Genomic DNA, 17,017 nt, shown 5'->3' with positions numbered 1-17,017 from the left:
TGGCTCTGCTAGCAGTTGGATCATGATGTTGCCAAGTGGAAATTAACAATGTTTACAGAATATAAAGAATGCTCATACAGTGACATTCTGGCTATGTTTGGAACAAGATAAAGACAAGGCCACTCTATAACCATAAAGATAACTAAATATCTTCTCTAACACTGATGACTGCTGCTTTCTTTTTATATTTTTATTAAAACATTTTTTTAACTTTATTTATTTTGAGAGAGAGAGAGTGAGCAAATGGGGAAGGGGTAGAGAGAGAGGGGCAGAGAGAATTCCAAGCAGGGTCTGTGCTGATAGCAGATGTGGGGCATGATCTCATGAACCTTGAGATAGTGACCTGAACTGAAATCAAGAGTTGGTCACTTAACTGACTGAGCCACCCAGGCGCCCCATCTTTTTAAACTGATATCTCTCACTTCAGTTTTTTCCTTTCAGGGTGAAAATTAAGATAGTCATCAGCAAATTCCCTTTCTTTTTGACAGAATCCAATCCAAATTTGATCCCTGTTGCCCTAATGTCTCCTTAAAAGTATCCATATAAAACCTCACTGCCCTGAGAAGCCCCTCTCAACTCCCTTTTCAGTGGCTTTGGTCAATAGGCTTTAAGAGTTCTAGATGAGGTAACTTTGGCCCTCTCCCACTCACCAGAACTGGCTGGAAATTCCATCTCAGCTGAGTTTTATATAGAGGACAGCAAACAGAGGGGTTACAAATGGTCAGGTCTCTGTGGGAGCTCATTATCCTTTTTCTAAGATGGCAGCTTCATTTCCTCAGCCAAACTGGGTACGAGGATCTTATGCTATAGGATAAGGCCAAAAATCTTGGGCTCAATTCCCCATTCACAGGAGGCTCTGTGGGGTGGACCCTGGGTCTTCCCCATTCACAGAACCCACTGCCACTGGCCTCCTCCCTAGTGAACCTTCTGTCCTCCTGGCTTAGACCTCCTCTACTCAACACCAGCCTCCTTCTGGGTAGGGGAGGCCTCAGCCTTCTTGCGCCCCCTAGCTTCCATTTCTAGTTCTGCAATGGAGCTATGGAGCTCAGGCTCAGGATGCAGAGTTGGCTTAGGAATGAAAAAGAATAAAATACTTCTCATTCTTTTTTAGCAGTGAGTTCAGCACACATCAATCTGTGACTAATACCCTGGCACATATTCTAGAAAGGGTTCTGAATATATAACCTGAAGGGTTAAAGTAAGTGTCTCTACAGTTGTATTATGGAGCTTTAAAAAGGTTTCTGTAGGTTGGGGCGCCTGGGTGGCGCAGTCGGTTAAGCGTCTGACTTCAGCCAGGTCATGATCTCCCGGTCCGTGAGTTTGAGCCCCGCGTCAGGCTCTGGGCTGATGGCTTGGAGCCTGTTTCCGGTTCTGTGTCTCCCTCTCTCTCTGCCCCTCCCCCTCCCCCGTTCATGCTCTGTCTCTCTCTGTCCCAAAAATAAATAAAAATGTTGAAAAAAAAATTAAAAAGGTTTCTGTGGGCTACTTACTTTTTCTTTCTAATTTTTGTTACATCGAATATTTGCTTTCAAAATAAGAAAAAAGTATGTCATTTATTTTTAACTAATGGAAGGGAAAATCAGAGAATAAGAAGAGGTGGAGGGTGAAAGGAAGAAACCAGGGCCTTCCATGGTGGGTGCAGAGGTGTATCACTGCAGTGCGAACACAGGACAGCCCTGGAGGTTGGTATTCCCTGGAATTCTGGAGTAAAGACATTAGCCTTTTGGCTCTGATTTGCACTTGTAAGAATATTTTAAGTGGCTTTTTTACCCTCTGTTTATCAATGAATACAAGGTAGCCCCATGGAGGCAGTAGGCGGTAATGGGAGTTCCTAACTGGGGAGAAATTTTCTTTGGAAAGGGAAATGGCATGATGGGTTTTATCCCTGGTTTTATATTAGAATTACTGATACCTGGGCCATACCTCCAGTGATCTAGTTGGTTATTGCTTAAAGGAAGCAGAGGGTGGGTGAAGAATGGAGCCCTCAATACAAAATTCTCCTATTCATAATTTTCCCTAGGGCCATCTTTGAAAGGAAAAGTGGGACTACAGATTATTTCTTTCCATCAGTGTTTTCTCAGGTATGGTATGTGTACCATTGGTACAAAAACTATGCATGTCGTTGTAGGGAAAAGCATTTCAAAACAGTTTTTAATGGTGTATACTTATTATATTGTATATTAGAAAAATTAGAAAAAATATACATCAAAGTTATGATTTTATAGTAGTGAAAGAACTTTAAAAAATGAAATTCATTTATATAAAATGCAAGTCATTTATATTTATATATTTATATATTTATATTAGGTAAATCAGATACAGATAAGTTAGATAAATTAGGTAAATTGCAGTGCAGGTGGTACATGGACATGGCAAAAATCAAGATGGTATGCATGTCTTTAGACTGGGAAATACAAGCAAAAATTGCTTTATCACACCTTTTTGAAAGAGGTGAGCTTTGGGCAGTGATTCAGAGTCATGCCTCCAAACACTGGACTGAAAATATGTGGGGCTGGCTGAGAGCTTGCAGAAAGAGAGATTCCAGGTTTTAGTTCCTAAGACCTGGGATGGGGTCCAGGACTGTGTCTTTTCCTGAAGCTTTCCTGGTGGTGCTGGCCTAGTCTGGTCTGGGGACCTTGAAGAAGGGAGCAATGCCTCTTTGGGCCTGGAAGAGCAGTAGTTCTTTAAGATAATGAAACTTATTTTAAGTATTTGCTGGCTGTGAAGCCTATTCATTGTTGTTGACTGTCATCAGCATGGCTTTGTAAACTTTTAATTTTTAAACTGCGCCTCTGGGTCTCAGCATTGAGCGAGTGTGTGAAAATTAAAATACACACAAGCAAGCACACTATACCCCTGCCAAAACCACATTTCAATCTGATTTAACCAATTAAACAAACAGGAGTGAATTACACCATTAGGCTCCACAGGGCTGCCAGAGCAAACCGACAGCGTGGTGCAGACCGGGCATGGGAGTCATAAAGTGCATGTTTCTAGTGGAAAGGAGATGCTCGAGTGGGAGCTGTTTCATGGCAAATTGATGTTTACTCAGTGAGTTTCAGAGGAATCATTGTGAGGCAGCTGGGAGGGAGCACTCTGGGATGGAAACCCTGCATTGGGGCCCAGAGTCCTGTGAGAAGGCGATAAGAGAGGAGTGCCGAAGAAGAGACATCAGACACTGGAAAGCTGCAATCCCACCAGATTGGGGATGGGGGGCGGGGACAAGGGGGAGATGAAAGACTAAGAGAAAGCTGGCAGCACCAGAGGGCACAGAGACTTTACTGAAAGGCTGGTGAAGTCCTCCACTTGAACAGCAGCAAATAGTTGCTGTTGGGGAGAGGGGCGCAAAATATTATCCTAGAGGACACTTAGGGAACAGAATAAATTCTTTAAGGAAATCATTAAGAGCAAATACCCATCTAGGTAGTTTCAGCAAGTGACTATCTTGAATCTCCTGTGGCAGTCCTTAGTTCAATGGCTCTGTTTTATGGTCCAACTGGGTGTTAATGTCATATGCCCTGATTTTAGGGTCAGAAAAAAATGAGGAAAGGATCTGGGGTTAGAAGGCCAAGATGGCATCCCGATGGCCCTGCTCCAGTGTAAGCTGGGACATGTGAATTGCAGAAGCTGATAGACTGGGGGCAAGCATGGATTCCTGGACCTCCCAAGCAAAGGGGACAATTGCCAGGGGCCAGGCCACTCAGCAGGGTTTCCAGAGGTAGTGGCCACTGTTTTTCACCTACTTCCAATTCAAAAAGTCCTACTCACAGACTCCTAGTCAAATTCAAATTGTTCTCTTTATCTGATGGAAAATTTTCATACCATGCCAAAGAAACGGGACAAAGATTTGTCTTATTTCTATTTACTGTTGCCTTTCCTTATCAGTTTCTTCATACATACATACTTTTAAAACTAGTTCCACTATTTCGGTCCCCTTTTGCTGTTATTCTTATGGAGACTGATGTTACAGGATTTTGGATACGATTTTCAAAGACATGGGCATTATGACACTTTGATTATACTGTGGAATAATTTTATAAAGTAATTTGAGTTTTGGGGGGAGATAGAAAATAGAGCTTAGCAAAGTTTTTCCACTAGGTGTCACTCTTGATCCAATTAAACCCGCTAGCGGTGTTTATAAATAGAAGTATATCTATAAAACATTGATATCCTTGGTTACGTAAACATGAATAACAAAATGTCCCCACCTGTGTGTTCTGAAGTCCTTTCCCGGTAATCTCTGTCATAAAAGGCGACCATACATCAGTTCTCTGGAGGACTAATTCCTATCACAGCCACTTTTGTTGTGAGACCTTGAGACTTCTTTGGCGTTGCCAGCTGGCCGCTGAAGTCGGAGCCTTAATTCGCTGGGTTTTTTTTTTTTTTGTCTTTTTTTTTTTTTTTTTTCTTCTTTTGTCACAGGACCCTGCCCCTTCGGGATCACGTTGGAATCTCCTGTGATTAGAGCTCATGTTTCCAGAATGCCACATTTCCTGTTGCTGCTCCCAGGAGTGCTGTCTGCGGGTCTCTCCAGGCTGCACCTTCAGCGGGCCCCACGTGTCCTGCATCCCCGCGCGCTCCCACCCCGCCGCTTCCACTGGCCGCAGTGAGCCTGCCAAAGGGCATGGGGAAGTTCAGGGACACGCGGCCCTGGGAGGTCGGCTCTTACCGCGGCCGTTCTGGGGCGGGGCTGGTAAAGTCGCTGCTGGCAACTTTGAATTTCAGAATATGGGATTATTGGATTGGTCACGAGTACTGGCCAAATTTGACTCGTTTCTCGTTTGCACTGCTTCAGGGATAGAAATAGCAACGATCCGATTCAGAGAGACTGTCTGGGGTTTTAATTAAAAAATAGGCCTTATTCTTATTTTAAAAATGTTATTCTTCAATATATAAGGAGATCACCTTCAGAGAAGAAATAGGGCACTGATAACTAATATTTATGTAGCACTTTCTGATTCATGAGGTTGTCTCGAATTCATTACCTGTGTTACCTTCAGCATAACCTTGGGAGATGAGTATTAATACTACTGTGTTTCTGACTGGGCCTACAGCTGTGGTGTTCCATGCTTGCTAAACTGGAATTTTAATCCAGACAACCTGATTCCAAAAGCTATGAAGTCCCTTAAACCAGGTTCTTAAGTAAGGTGTACATCAAAATGTCCTGGTGAATTTTTCAGTATATGTGCTCCCAGATCCACGCTGAACATTGTCAGAATTCCCTGATACTGTGTTCATTCAACAGTAAAACACAAAATAGGCATATAATATCACATTAGGTAATGATAGATGTTTTGGGAAGAAAAAACAAAGCAGACTGAGGAAGTAGAGGGTGACGGGGTGCTATTTTAGGAAGGATCAGTTGGGGAAAGCCAATCTCTCCAAGGAGGGGATATCTGAACTCAGGCCTGAATGAAGTGGGGCCGTCAACTTTGCAGCTGTAGGTGGGAAGGATGTTTTAGCAGAGGGACTAGCAAGTGCAAAGGCCCTGAGGCAGGAGTGTGCTTGGTGTGTGAAAAAAGGCCATGTAGCTGGAATGGAGTTAATTAGGGGAGAGTGCCAGGAGACGGGCTGGGAGATAGCCTGGAGCCAGATGTTAGGCCTTCAACTGGTGTTGCACGACTTTAAAAACAGGTGCGAGCACAAGTCTTCACTCCTCTAATGATCTTTTTTTCTTTTACCTTGCTGAGCAATGAAAAGGAAAAACAGGGAAGATAAAAGCACAGCTAAAATACAGCCCTGATGAGCTGCCACCATTGCAATCCCCATGAAGCTGCAGTCAGGGCTGTTCGAGAGACCAAGTAGACTGAAAATGGTTAGTGGTGAATGAGTAGCTGCTAATTTGATAATCACCGTGAATCCGAGTGAAACAGATTTGTTCGCCTCACTGTCTACAATTTACTTTTATTTGTGATTGAATTGTAATTTCCATTTAAAATCATTATAAGGAAACAATACGTTCCCATCACGCTCACTTAAGTGCCATCCTGGAGTTTTTAGTTTTGCTTTAACATTAAATCTGGTCATGCTGTCTTTCATCCCCACCATCAGGATTTTCTCTTAAGATGCTGTTCTTTTCCTTGTTGTGTTTATCACATGGGGGCAAACTACGCATGCCTGGAGAAACAATGATCACATTTCACTTCTAAGGTAAGTACAGATTGGTTACCTTTGACATTTTCTCTTAAGAGCATTAAAGATCTCCCATAATTTTGGGAAAAACAATCTTCCACAGAGGTAATTTTAAAAATATATTTATTAAAGCAGGAATAGAATGCCATATCCACACAGTTTAAGTCCATGACAAATACAGTTACGTTAGATAGTACTCATGTTAACTTGTTTTCTATATGCCCAGATTTATTATTTTAACTACCATCTGGAAAATAACATGATATGCTATGATTAGGCACTTGTTTAAGCTAGCTGGAAAAGTCAGAGGAGGGGGACTCTAGGTGAGAAATGCAGGTAATTTTGCCTGGGATAGCCCACTCATGAGCCCACACTCCGAGTGGCCGGCACACCACAGTTAAGGAATAACTTCACACACACCTTCGATGACATCAGAATATGGCAGTAATGAAGCAGATTGTGAAACCGGATGTAAAATGTGATCCTATATTTGGTAAAACAAAGTCATATGTTTATATATGCATTAAATAATTTCTAGAATTATATTCTCAGAATATTGCCAGTGGTATTCTTAAAAAATTTTTTTAAATGTTTATTTTATTTTTGAGAGAGAGAGAGAGACAGAGTGTGAACAGGGGTGGAGCAGAGAGAGAGGGAGACACAGAATCTGAAGCAGGCTCCAGGCTCTGAGCCCTCAGCACAAAGCCTGACATGGGGCTTGAACTCACGAACCGTGAGATCGTGACCTAAGCAGAAGTCGGACGCTTAACCAACTGAGCCACTCAGGTGCCTCACCAGTGGTGTTCTTTTAATGGAAGGTGGTTTCTGAGTGATTTCATTTGTATTTTTTGCGTATCCATACTTCCTAAGATGAATATCTACTTGTGTAACAAAGAAAAACGCGTACAATAAAGTTTGTGTACTTTTATATTATAGAAAAACACCACTAAAAGTTTTCTTTTCTTCTTTTTTTTTAAACTGGTGTTTGCTGCATGGTTTCCTCTCAGCCTCATTGCTTGTTTAATATCTCACCAATGAATGATTGATTCCTACTTATTTTACTTCAGCACAAACTTTGCCTTCCACAATAAAAAAACATAGCTTGATGCCTCTGTACATTTTTTCTGTTTTTATTATAATCACTCCATCTCTACACCACAGAGGAAGAGATGGTTTTTCCATGTGACTGTTAATGGTCTTCTGGAAATAGGCCTCAGGGAGTTCAGGATTCTGGATCCCACTGCCTGCTATTTCTCTTCCGTCCACTAGAGGGAAGCAGATGACAGAAGGACTCTTGGGCCATCAAGGTTTACTTGTGTTGACAGCTTTCTGGGAGATAAGTGAGAAATGGCCCAGGCATAGTTAGTTGGCTGGGTGTCACAGTGACTCTGTCATTCAGAAAGCCATATGGTTTATTTGTATTGGTGCAAATTAACAACAGAATGTTTCCCTCTCCCCTGAACTATGGAGATGCAGAAAATTAACTTCTGCCCCGTTGTTAGGAGTTTCCGAAGATACCAACCACACGAATGCGCACCCGTAGGAATAGGACTTGCACCACATAAGGTTTTGTTTTGTTTTTGTATGAGATTTGTGCTCTCTACACTACGTACTGTTGGAGGTTCTGGTTAACTAAATTTGAGGCAGGGCTGACCTAAAGTTGAGGTATGAAACAAAGGTGAACTGTTCTTGCCCTTCTGGTGTATAGAATACAAAATCCAGATAATGGGGGTAGAAAATCTACATACAATTAAGGGGATGTAAAGGGATGGTGACTAGTGAAGAAAATACTGAAGAAATACATTTGACTCGGAGTCAGGATTTAAAGAAAGTAATGTCTACAAGATCAGAGTGCAAGCAGGGGTTGAAAACTGGTGCCTGCTGAATCCAGGCTGTGGAAGTACTTTGAGCAACCAAACATTTTCAAGTTCTTAAAATTTGAGTTTATTTATGTGGGGCAGGAACCTTTTAGTTTGCTACACTTCTCACCGTTCCCATCATTGTGCACTTAGCACTTCAGACATTTCCCTGACCTTCCTGGTCCTCAAAGACAGTTGTGATTGCAACCCCATCTTAGAGGAACTGGGGGGGGGGAGGACATCCAGGAGCTGAGGCATGAATATTGGGCCAGAACTGGGAACGGGTAAGTTGTGTGGAGGGTGTGTCCTCATAGGGCTGGTATATACAGACAGGGTTGATTCAGATCAAGGGGCCATGTTGGACAATAGATTGCAAGGAATTGAGGGTGACTTGAGGAGTAGTTCAGTTGTGGTACTGCTGTGGGTAGCTCTTAAGTGCTTGAGAATGAGGGAATCAGGGAGTCCTAGAAGAAGATGCAGGAATAAGCCTGGAGAAGCGCTGGAGAATCTGTTTCCTGTTCACTCTGATATGTGTTTTCCCTATGGGTTTTGATGACTAGAACTGCTCTGCTGGAGAGAAACGGTGAACTCTGGAGTTGAACATGATTGACGTGTATGGATGTTGCCCCTTACCACCACCACAATGGACCTCACCACTTTCCTGCGTGTCTCCAGAACAGGTGGGGGCTTGAGATAATCAGCTCCCCACATCTAGGACACGGGCTTCTCCTTGCCAGATCTACGAAGCACCAACACACTGCAGTGGAGTCAGTGCTGGTCCCGCTCCAGGTACCGAGCATCAGAATTTAAAGGGATTGCGTGAGGCGACCTCAGAAGATTTGTTCAGCATTAGTTTCCGATGACTGGAACTCAGATAAGAAAGGCTAAGACCCAGCTCTTAAAAATAAGCCAACCAGTCAACTAGGCACTGTGCTCTGGAAAGTATTGGTAGCATTACGTTATGGGAGGAAACAGTGGCAGGCAGGGGTGAAGAGGGACAAAGAGGGTAAAGTGTAACAAGAGTAGACATGGGTTCCAATTCTAATTCTGCCTTTTCCGAACTGAGCTACCTTAGGGAAGCCACCGAGCTTCTCCCTGCATCAATCTAATTTGCCAAACGGCGATACTGAGATGTGACTGGCCGGGTTCTCTGGGAACGTAAATGAGAAGGTGTTTGTAAATGTCAGGCATGTCTTCATTTCCAGCCTCCTCCCAGTAGGAAGTCATTCCTGTGAATCCTGGACTCCTGTCTGGGAGAGGGACTTCGAGTGAGAAGGAGCAATGTCTCAAGGACGCAACATCAAGAGTTCATCTATATGAGAAGAACTGCAGAGACCATATGTGCTGACGTTCCTTGATTAACTCAATTAAAACTCTGAATGGTTAATATGCTGTTTTCAGGCAGTTTTGATTGCCACAGCATTTTCCTGTTGCTTTTTCATCAAGAGAATCAAAGGAAGAATTGTGTTCAGGATCCAGAGGCTGCTTCTAGAAGAAGTGGGGAAAGCGCTGGCTGCCCATTGTGGTGATGTGGTGGGTGTTGAAGAAGAGCCTCTGGCCCAGACACGGCTCTGCCTACCTGTCAGCGAGGCCTGTAGGTCCTCACTGGGGCTTCCTCATTTGGACATAGGTTGCCTTGTTCTCCCCAGAGTCATTTGATTATCTCCAGCAAGAGCCATGCTTTTCAGTCTACCAGAGGGATATGATATGCACTCCTCTCTTTAAAAAAAGTTTTGTTTTTAATGTTTATTTATTTTTGAGAGAGAGAGAGAGAGAGAGAGAGAGAGAGAGAGTGTGCGAGCAAGGGAGGGCAGAGAGAGAGACACACACAGAATCCAAAACAGACTCCAGGCTCTGAGCTGTCAGCACAGGGCTCAATGTGGGGCTCGAACTCACGAGTTGGAGGTGATGACCTGAGTCGAAGTCGGACACTTAACCAACTAAGCCACCCAGGCACCCTTGCACTCCTCTCTTTAAGAGAGGCCCAGTAGAGTGCAATTGTTCATAGGGGAGGAAGGAAGTAGAGTGAGGAGGAGTATCTCTGGGTGATTTAAGCAAGCCCTCAGCAGGTGCCTCTGTGATCTCACAATTGCCTCTAGAAAATCTCAGTCAGGAGTCTAAACTAATAATAACGTAATCCAATCAATAACTAACTAGAAAGGCCTGTCTTGTTAGACTTATCATCTCCTTCGATAAAAATCTGTTTTGGGTAGAACTCTGGATGGTTTGTAAGGCATGATGTCGTTCATTGTGGTTTCATTGTTTCACAGCCTAACAAAGGAAATCTCTTAGGCTGATTTTCTTCCTTCTTGAAGTGAGGTCCAGAACTACTTGTTAACCTGTACAATTCTTGGAGGCTTGTCCAAAACTCAGCCGCAGATTCCTGAGGCCAGGGCAGCTTGGTTGAGTTAGGTGAGAGCAAGGCTTGGGATGGTGTGGGAAGGAGTTGGGGGCCGAGGGTGAGATTCAGATGGGAGAGGAGCCACAGCAATTGGTTTTTAGGTAGAAGAAACAGCCCCTGAGATGACTGCCAGGGCTGAGGAACACTTGTGGGAGCCCATAGCAGGTCAGGGCTAGGGTAAGTAAGGCACCTGGGGTGCTACATTTAAGGAGGCACCCACTGTCAGGTTCCTGCGGGTACAGGGTGGCAGACTGAGAGTGAGCACCTCCTTAAATTTTCCTCCTGGGTGGGGCTTGGCTTGCTTATCCTACTCCAGGGTCATCCAGCAGTGCAGGATGGAGGGACCTTCTGGTTCCTCCAACATAGTTTCAACCTTAGCTCCTATTTTGGTTACCCAGAGGTTCAGATGAAAAATCTAAATAGCACACCTTTGGGAAGGAAAGTCTCAGATCATTATGAAGCTTATACTGTAGTAAAGATAGAGATCACAGCTTAACAAGATGTAGACATTTGTCATTTAAGGTAAAAAAAAAAAAAAAGTAAAAAAAAATCTTCCAAATTGGGGTCTGTTTATATCCCAGGTATATGGCTGGAGAGCTGAGATTTTTTTTCCTCTTTCCTTCCCTTCTTTTCCTCTAGCTTTTTTCTTTTCTCTTTCAACTCTTTCCTTCTATTTCTTTCTCCCCTTTTCCTTCTTCTCTGTTTGATACTACTGAAGTGACTGCCCTTCTTCTTCTTTTTTTTTTTCTTCCTCCTTCCTTTGCTTCCGTGGCTTAAAACAGATTCTGAGGGAAGAAAAGAATCAAATATCTGTTTCACAGCCATTTCATAAACAATACTGGCTCCTTTCTTTCGGTACCACAGGCAATGAAAAACACCGTGGGAGGACATTTGTGACAGTATAGTGATGAATTCATGACGACTTGGCAGAGTAGACTTGAAACAGGTCCACTGTGTTTCTCTGCATTTAGCTGAGACCAAACCAGAATGAATGCCCATGGGTGCACAGCTGGATACGTGAAACAAAGAGGTTTTCTAGTTTGTGATGAAAGGAAAATAATTTGGCGGCCGGGAGGGAGAAATGCTACCCAAACCAGAAGTGGAGTTTGTGTTTGCTTCAGCCAAACTGCTTCAAGCCCTGTCACACACTTCCGTGGACCTCAATTGTTGCAGAAATGTTTTTAAAGCCTTTCAGCTTTTGTTAAACCTCTCCAGAAGTTTATTTCAAAATAAAGGAGTTACTAACACAGCTTTTCCAACATGAGATCATATTCAACATATTTAACTTTTAAACAACTTGAACTTTTTGAACTAAGTTCTTTTTTCAAAGATTGCATTTGGGTGTAGTCACATCTCAAGTGAAACAGATTTTCAGAAGGATTAAAATATTCCAGTCTATCACACAGGAGGAAAGATTAACATGGTTCATACCATTCTCATTTTTCTTGCTGTTTAAAACTTTTGGTGATAAAGGATATGCTACAGACCGTATGAAGACAAGAAAACAAACGTGCAGTGGGAGCTGGAAGGCTGCATGTGATTGTGTAGAATGCGCACTACACAATGCTGGTGATTCTGTTCACATCAGAGCCATCGTACTTTGGTGTACCTATTACACTAATTCTCACCAAGCAAATCACTTGGAACCGTCTTGGGCAAGTGACCCCTACCCCATCCACACCCTCCAATTTGCAAAAAGGTGCCATCTGGGAAAGCAGTGGCCCTGATGCTGAGTTGATATTTGAATGGCTTATTTTTGCTCCTTTGGTCCTAGGCCTGTAACTGAATTGAAATGATTAGTTTATGGTGGTTGTATCCTGCTGTGCTTAAACTTAGGACCTTTCTCCTGACTTGCAGATCATTCGAAAACAAGCAAACCAAAAACAAAGCATGGGGTATTTGCATTCTTCAGGTCCCCTGGCTTCCATTGCTTTCTCCTGAGCCTAAATTGCTTCTTGCTGGGTTCTTCCTCTTAGTCCTCATTTTATGTCACTATGCTTGAGTCTTATGCTCTTAACCCCCCCTTTTTTAAGGATGAGGAAACTAAGGCCCAGAGAAGATAAATAATTTTCCTTTGGCTACTAGGCTTTGAACCCAGGCAATATGGCACCAATGTTCCTGCTCTTAACCACTCTGCTCTTCTGCATCTCCCAGGTTGGTCTCTTTTCCCTGAACCCGCTGCTTCAGTTCGTAGTTCTAATTAAACTGCTCTGGCCATGCACTGCCAGACAGTGGACATCCCAAGGCCTTTACTGTGCCGCTCAATTAGATCTCTGCTGGACACTCATATGGCACTTGCTAGACCTCGTTGAAGACCAGCCCCAATTTGGACCGATTCCCAAAGCCCTGGTCCCTTCCAATTTCAATTTTCTCCTGTCTTCTGCTGACCCACAGCATGCCTTCTGGTGGGCTCCCCCAACCCCCACCCACCTTAAGACAGATGAAGACAGGAGGGGGCAATTGCGTTGAGGACCGTGCATTTCCTGAGCCTTGATATGCTGCCGAAGTCAGGAATCCTTTCACTCTTCTTCAACCTTCAGACTCACTGTGGCAGGTTCCTTCTTTTTAAGGGACTTATCTTTATATCCTCAGCACTTCACATGCCAGCCCCAATATCTCTGCTGCATAGGTGGAATTTTATTTCTTTATATTCACTTATCCCCTGACTTATTCCAGAAAGGATTTAAGAGAGGTCTCAAGTACATGCATGTATAAATGCAAAATAATGAGATACATAAAATAAAATAAGTGGATAAGGAGAGTGGGACAGAAGAAAAGTGAGAGGCTTTGGAAGGGTCCGATAAAACCATGAGTAAGGCAGGTACACGATACATGTGCTGTAAGGCCCTGCACATTCACTGGTGACAGGGTTTGGGTGGGTAGGTGAGTGAGGCAGGCAGAGCAATGTGGAGAGAGGAAGAGAGTAGGCAAAACAATGCAATCCAGGATCACTGCTCTTGGCTGGATTGACAGACACTGGTATAGATCTTACAATGTTTAATGTGATTTTAAAACCATGTTCTTTTAAAAAAAAAATGTTTGTTTATTTACTTATTTTTGAGACACAAAGAGAGAAGGGAGGGGGAGAGAAAGGGAGACAGAGAATCCCAATCAGGATCTGCATGCCCTCAATGTCCTTAAGCGCAGAGCCCAATACAGGGCCCGAACTCACCAAACATGATGAGATCATGACCTGAGTCGAAATCAAGAGTCCAATGCTCAACCGACTGAGCCACCCAGGTGCCCCCAAACCATGTTCTAAGTAAAACTACTTCCATGGAATTTAATAAGGAATAAAAGGAAAATGAGGTGATGGCTGTGGTTTGTGATTTAGTAAGTTTGGAAAACATAGAGTTAGCAAAGTAAATACACTTCTGTTTTTTTTTTTAAATGTTTATTTATTTTTGAGAGACAGAAGGGGGGAGAGAGAGAGACAGAGACAGAGAGAGAGAGACAGAGAGAGAGGGAGACACAGAATCCAAAGCAGGCTCCAGGGGCATGTGGGCCACGAACCCATGAACTGCAGAATCATGATCTGAGCCAAAGCTGGACGCTTAAATGACTGAGCCACCCAGGTGCCCATGTAAATACATTTTTTTTTTAACTGAAAGATTTTTCTTACTATGCTCAGAGATATGGTAAGGAAGGTAATAGGGTTACATTTGTTTCTAGACTTTTGACCACAGGGATTATTCTTTTGGAAATTTAGAGAACCAATGTACTTAGAGAGACTTTGGGAAAGGGAGTATTGGTGGACAAGAAATGCTTTCCTGGAGGAGTTATTTTAAAATAAATGATCAAGGGGCACCTGGGTGGCTCATTTGGTTAAGCAGCTGACTTTGGTTCAGGGCATGATCTCGCGGTCCATGAGTTCGAGCCCCGTGTCGGCTCTGTGCTGACAGCTCAGAGCCTGGAGCCTGTTTCAGATTCTGTGTCTCCCTCTCTCTGATCCTCCCCCACTCATGCTCTGTCTCTCTCTCTCTCTCTGTCTAAAAAATAAATAAACATTAAAAAAAATAAAAAAAATAAATGATCAGTAATTTTAAGTAATTTTCAGTAATTTTATATACTTTAAGTATATAAAAATTAAAAATATCCACATTGGAAAAATATTATAGAAAAGCCAAGGGAAAATGACAAGCTGAGAAAGGATGACAGATAAAACAAAAAGCTAATTACCTTAATATATAAAGATTTGTGACCCATCAATTTATAAGATTACAAACCCACTAGAAAAATGGGCAAAGGGCATGAACAGGTAGAAAGAAAACATACTTTATAAACATGTGAAAAATATTTATCCTCGCTCACAAACAGAAAAACACAAATTCAATAATAAAAAAAAAAGAGCTGCTACTTTTTTACTTATCAATGTGGCAAAACTTCAGGAGATTATTAATGTGTTGCATTGGCCAGGGTGTGGGGAAACAGGAAGTCTCCTTTGTTGGTGGGGAGATAAATTGCTGCAATCATTTGGAGGGGCAATTTGGCAACTTCCATCACAACAGTCAAAATATAGCTAAACTCTGACCACATTTTAGCACCTCCACTACTGCTATCCATATCTGAACCACCACATCTCTCATTTGGAGTGCAATAGCCTCCTGCTTCCACTCTTGCTGCCTGTATTCTTTTTTTTTTTTTTTTAATGTTTATTTTTGAGGGAGGGGAGGGGCAGAGAGAGAGGGAGACAGAATCAGAAGCAGGCTCTGAGCTGTGGAGCTCAAACCCATGAACCATGAGATCATGACCTGAGCCGAAGTCACTCAACGAACTGAGCCACCCAGGCGCCCCTGAAGTCTATTCTTAACATGCATTCAGACCAAGTATTTCAAAACAAAAGCCAGATCATGTCACATGTCTAGCTCAAATCCCTCTATTGGCATCCCATTTCATTAAGAGCAAAAGCCAAAAACCCCCATAATGGGCTACACTGCCCTACATAATGTGGTCCTAGAATCTCTTTGATCTTATCTCTTATTTTGTCCTTCTTGCTTCCTTTGCTCCAGCCACACTGACCTCTTTGTTTTATCTTGAACATGTCAGTGATCTTTCCATTCTAGAGCCTTTGCATGGCATGTTCCCTCTGCCTCGAATAGTCTTTCCTACATACATGCAAGTCCAAATTCCTCACCTCCTTCAGGTCTTTGCTGAAATAGCACCTTCTCAGTGAGGACTTTACTGACCTAGAATTGCAACCTCCTGATCCCATTTCCTCTTGATCTTCTTTACTTATTTTTGTAGCTATTACCATCTTCTAGCATATTATAGGACTAACATATTTATTGTGGTTTTGTGTGGTTTTTTTTCTTTTCTGTTAGAATCTAAGGTCCACAAAGGTAGAAATTATTTTGTTTTATCTACTGACAGTGCCTGACAACTGTTAATGTTTATTTATAAATATATATATTTAAACATTTTTAGTGTTTATTTTTGAGAGGGAGAGAGATAGAGCGCAAGCAGGGGAGGAGCAGAGAGAGGGAGACACAGAATCTGAAACAGGCTCCAGGCTCTGAGCTGTCAGCACAGAGCCTGATGTGGGGCTCGAACCCAAGAACTGTGAGGCCATGACCTGAGCTGAAGTCAGACGCTCAACTGACTAAGCCATCCAGGTGCTCCTATATATATTTTTTAAATATTTATTGAATATTTTTGAATGATCCAGCAATTCTACTTCTAGGAATTTATTCTTTGACACACTTATGTACACAAAGCAAAATAAACATTGATAGTCATTGAACATAGTTTTTTGTAGCAAAGACCGAGCAGTTCTCCCAAGAGATTGAATATTTTCCGAAGGCGGTTATTGAAGGGATTGGATAATGTGTCAAACCAGTTAGGTTTAACTTGATTCTTGTCCCACCACCCCTTAGAAGTTGGGGGCTGATGTTGAAGACCAGATCGATTATAGTCAAAACAAACTACACCTCTGAGTAAAAACTTGGCATATGTACATGTATGTGGTATTGTACTTTTCCTATTTCTTTCAAATTGATGAATAAGGCTCAAAGTTGAGAACAGAGGTGTTCAGTTCCCACATGCTAAAGAAAGCTGCCAACAATTATGATCAGACACTTCCCTTTGGGCTTACTAAGAGGTGCTGAATTAGTACTGTCATCTCAAACATCACCTCTTTATCCACATACTTATGTAAAAAGATTGAGGAATAACTCCAATGTTCGTTCTCCCAAGATATGAAGGGGCTCCAGAAGCCTTATTCACCAGGATGGGGGCTTATTCACCAAGAAGGGACTGAGGGTGGCTGACATTTCTTCTCCTGGCTGGATATAATTCCATGTGGAGACTTACTGTGCTGTTATCACTGGAAATGAGTTTACTTCTTGGAAGAGCTAACAGGTGCTCGGGTGGTTTGGAGGTGATCTGAACCCATAAAATCTTTCTTATATGGAGATTTCTGCAAGGAGGCTTGCAGGGGCCATTGCAGAGCAGTAAAAAAAAAAGTGATGGGGGTAGTTTGTGTTGGGAAGAGGAAGCAAGCAGCCCCACCTGCAGTTCTCCATGTCCTTTGGAAAAATGGAAGATGAATTTACAGGCTACTGGATCTTCCTGTGAAAGAGCATGAAGCAGAGAGTTGAGATATAGGCCAGGAGGTTGTCCAGGCAGC

The 17,017-nt window shown here is 42.7% G+C and overlaps 1 protein-coding gene across 1 annotated transcript in view; it reads right to left on the bottom strand.

Moving 5' to 3' along the window:
* The window catches only part of GYG1 (glycogenin 1), a 75,679-nt gene extending 71,354 nt beyond the window's left edge, over window positions 1–4,325 (bottom strand). The window contains exon 1 of the mRNA XM_047875590.1: window positions 4,209–4,325. Within this exon, the coding sequence (XP_047731546.1) occupies window positions 4,209–4,260 (52 nt within the window). The 5' untranslated portion in view covers window positions 4,261–4,325. The remainder of the gene's footprint in view (window positions 1–4,208) is intronic.
* Between the last annotated feature and the right edge of the window lie 12,692 nt (window positions 4,326–17,017).

This window comes from Prionailurus viverrinus, chromosome C2, assembly GCF_022837055.1.
Source record: "Prionailurus viverrinus isolate Anna chromosome C2, UM_Priviv_1.0, whole genome shotgun sequence".
NCBI lineage: Eukaryota > Metazoa > Chordata > Mammalia > Carnivora > Felidae > Prionailurus > Prionailurus viverrinus.
This window is presented reverse-complemented; position numbering and strand designations above follow the sequence as displayed.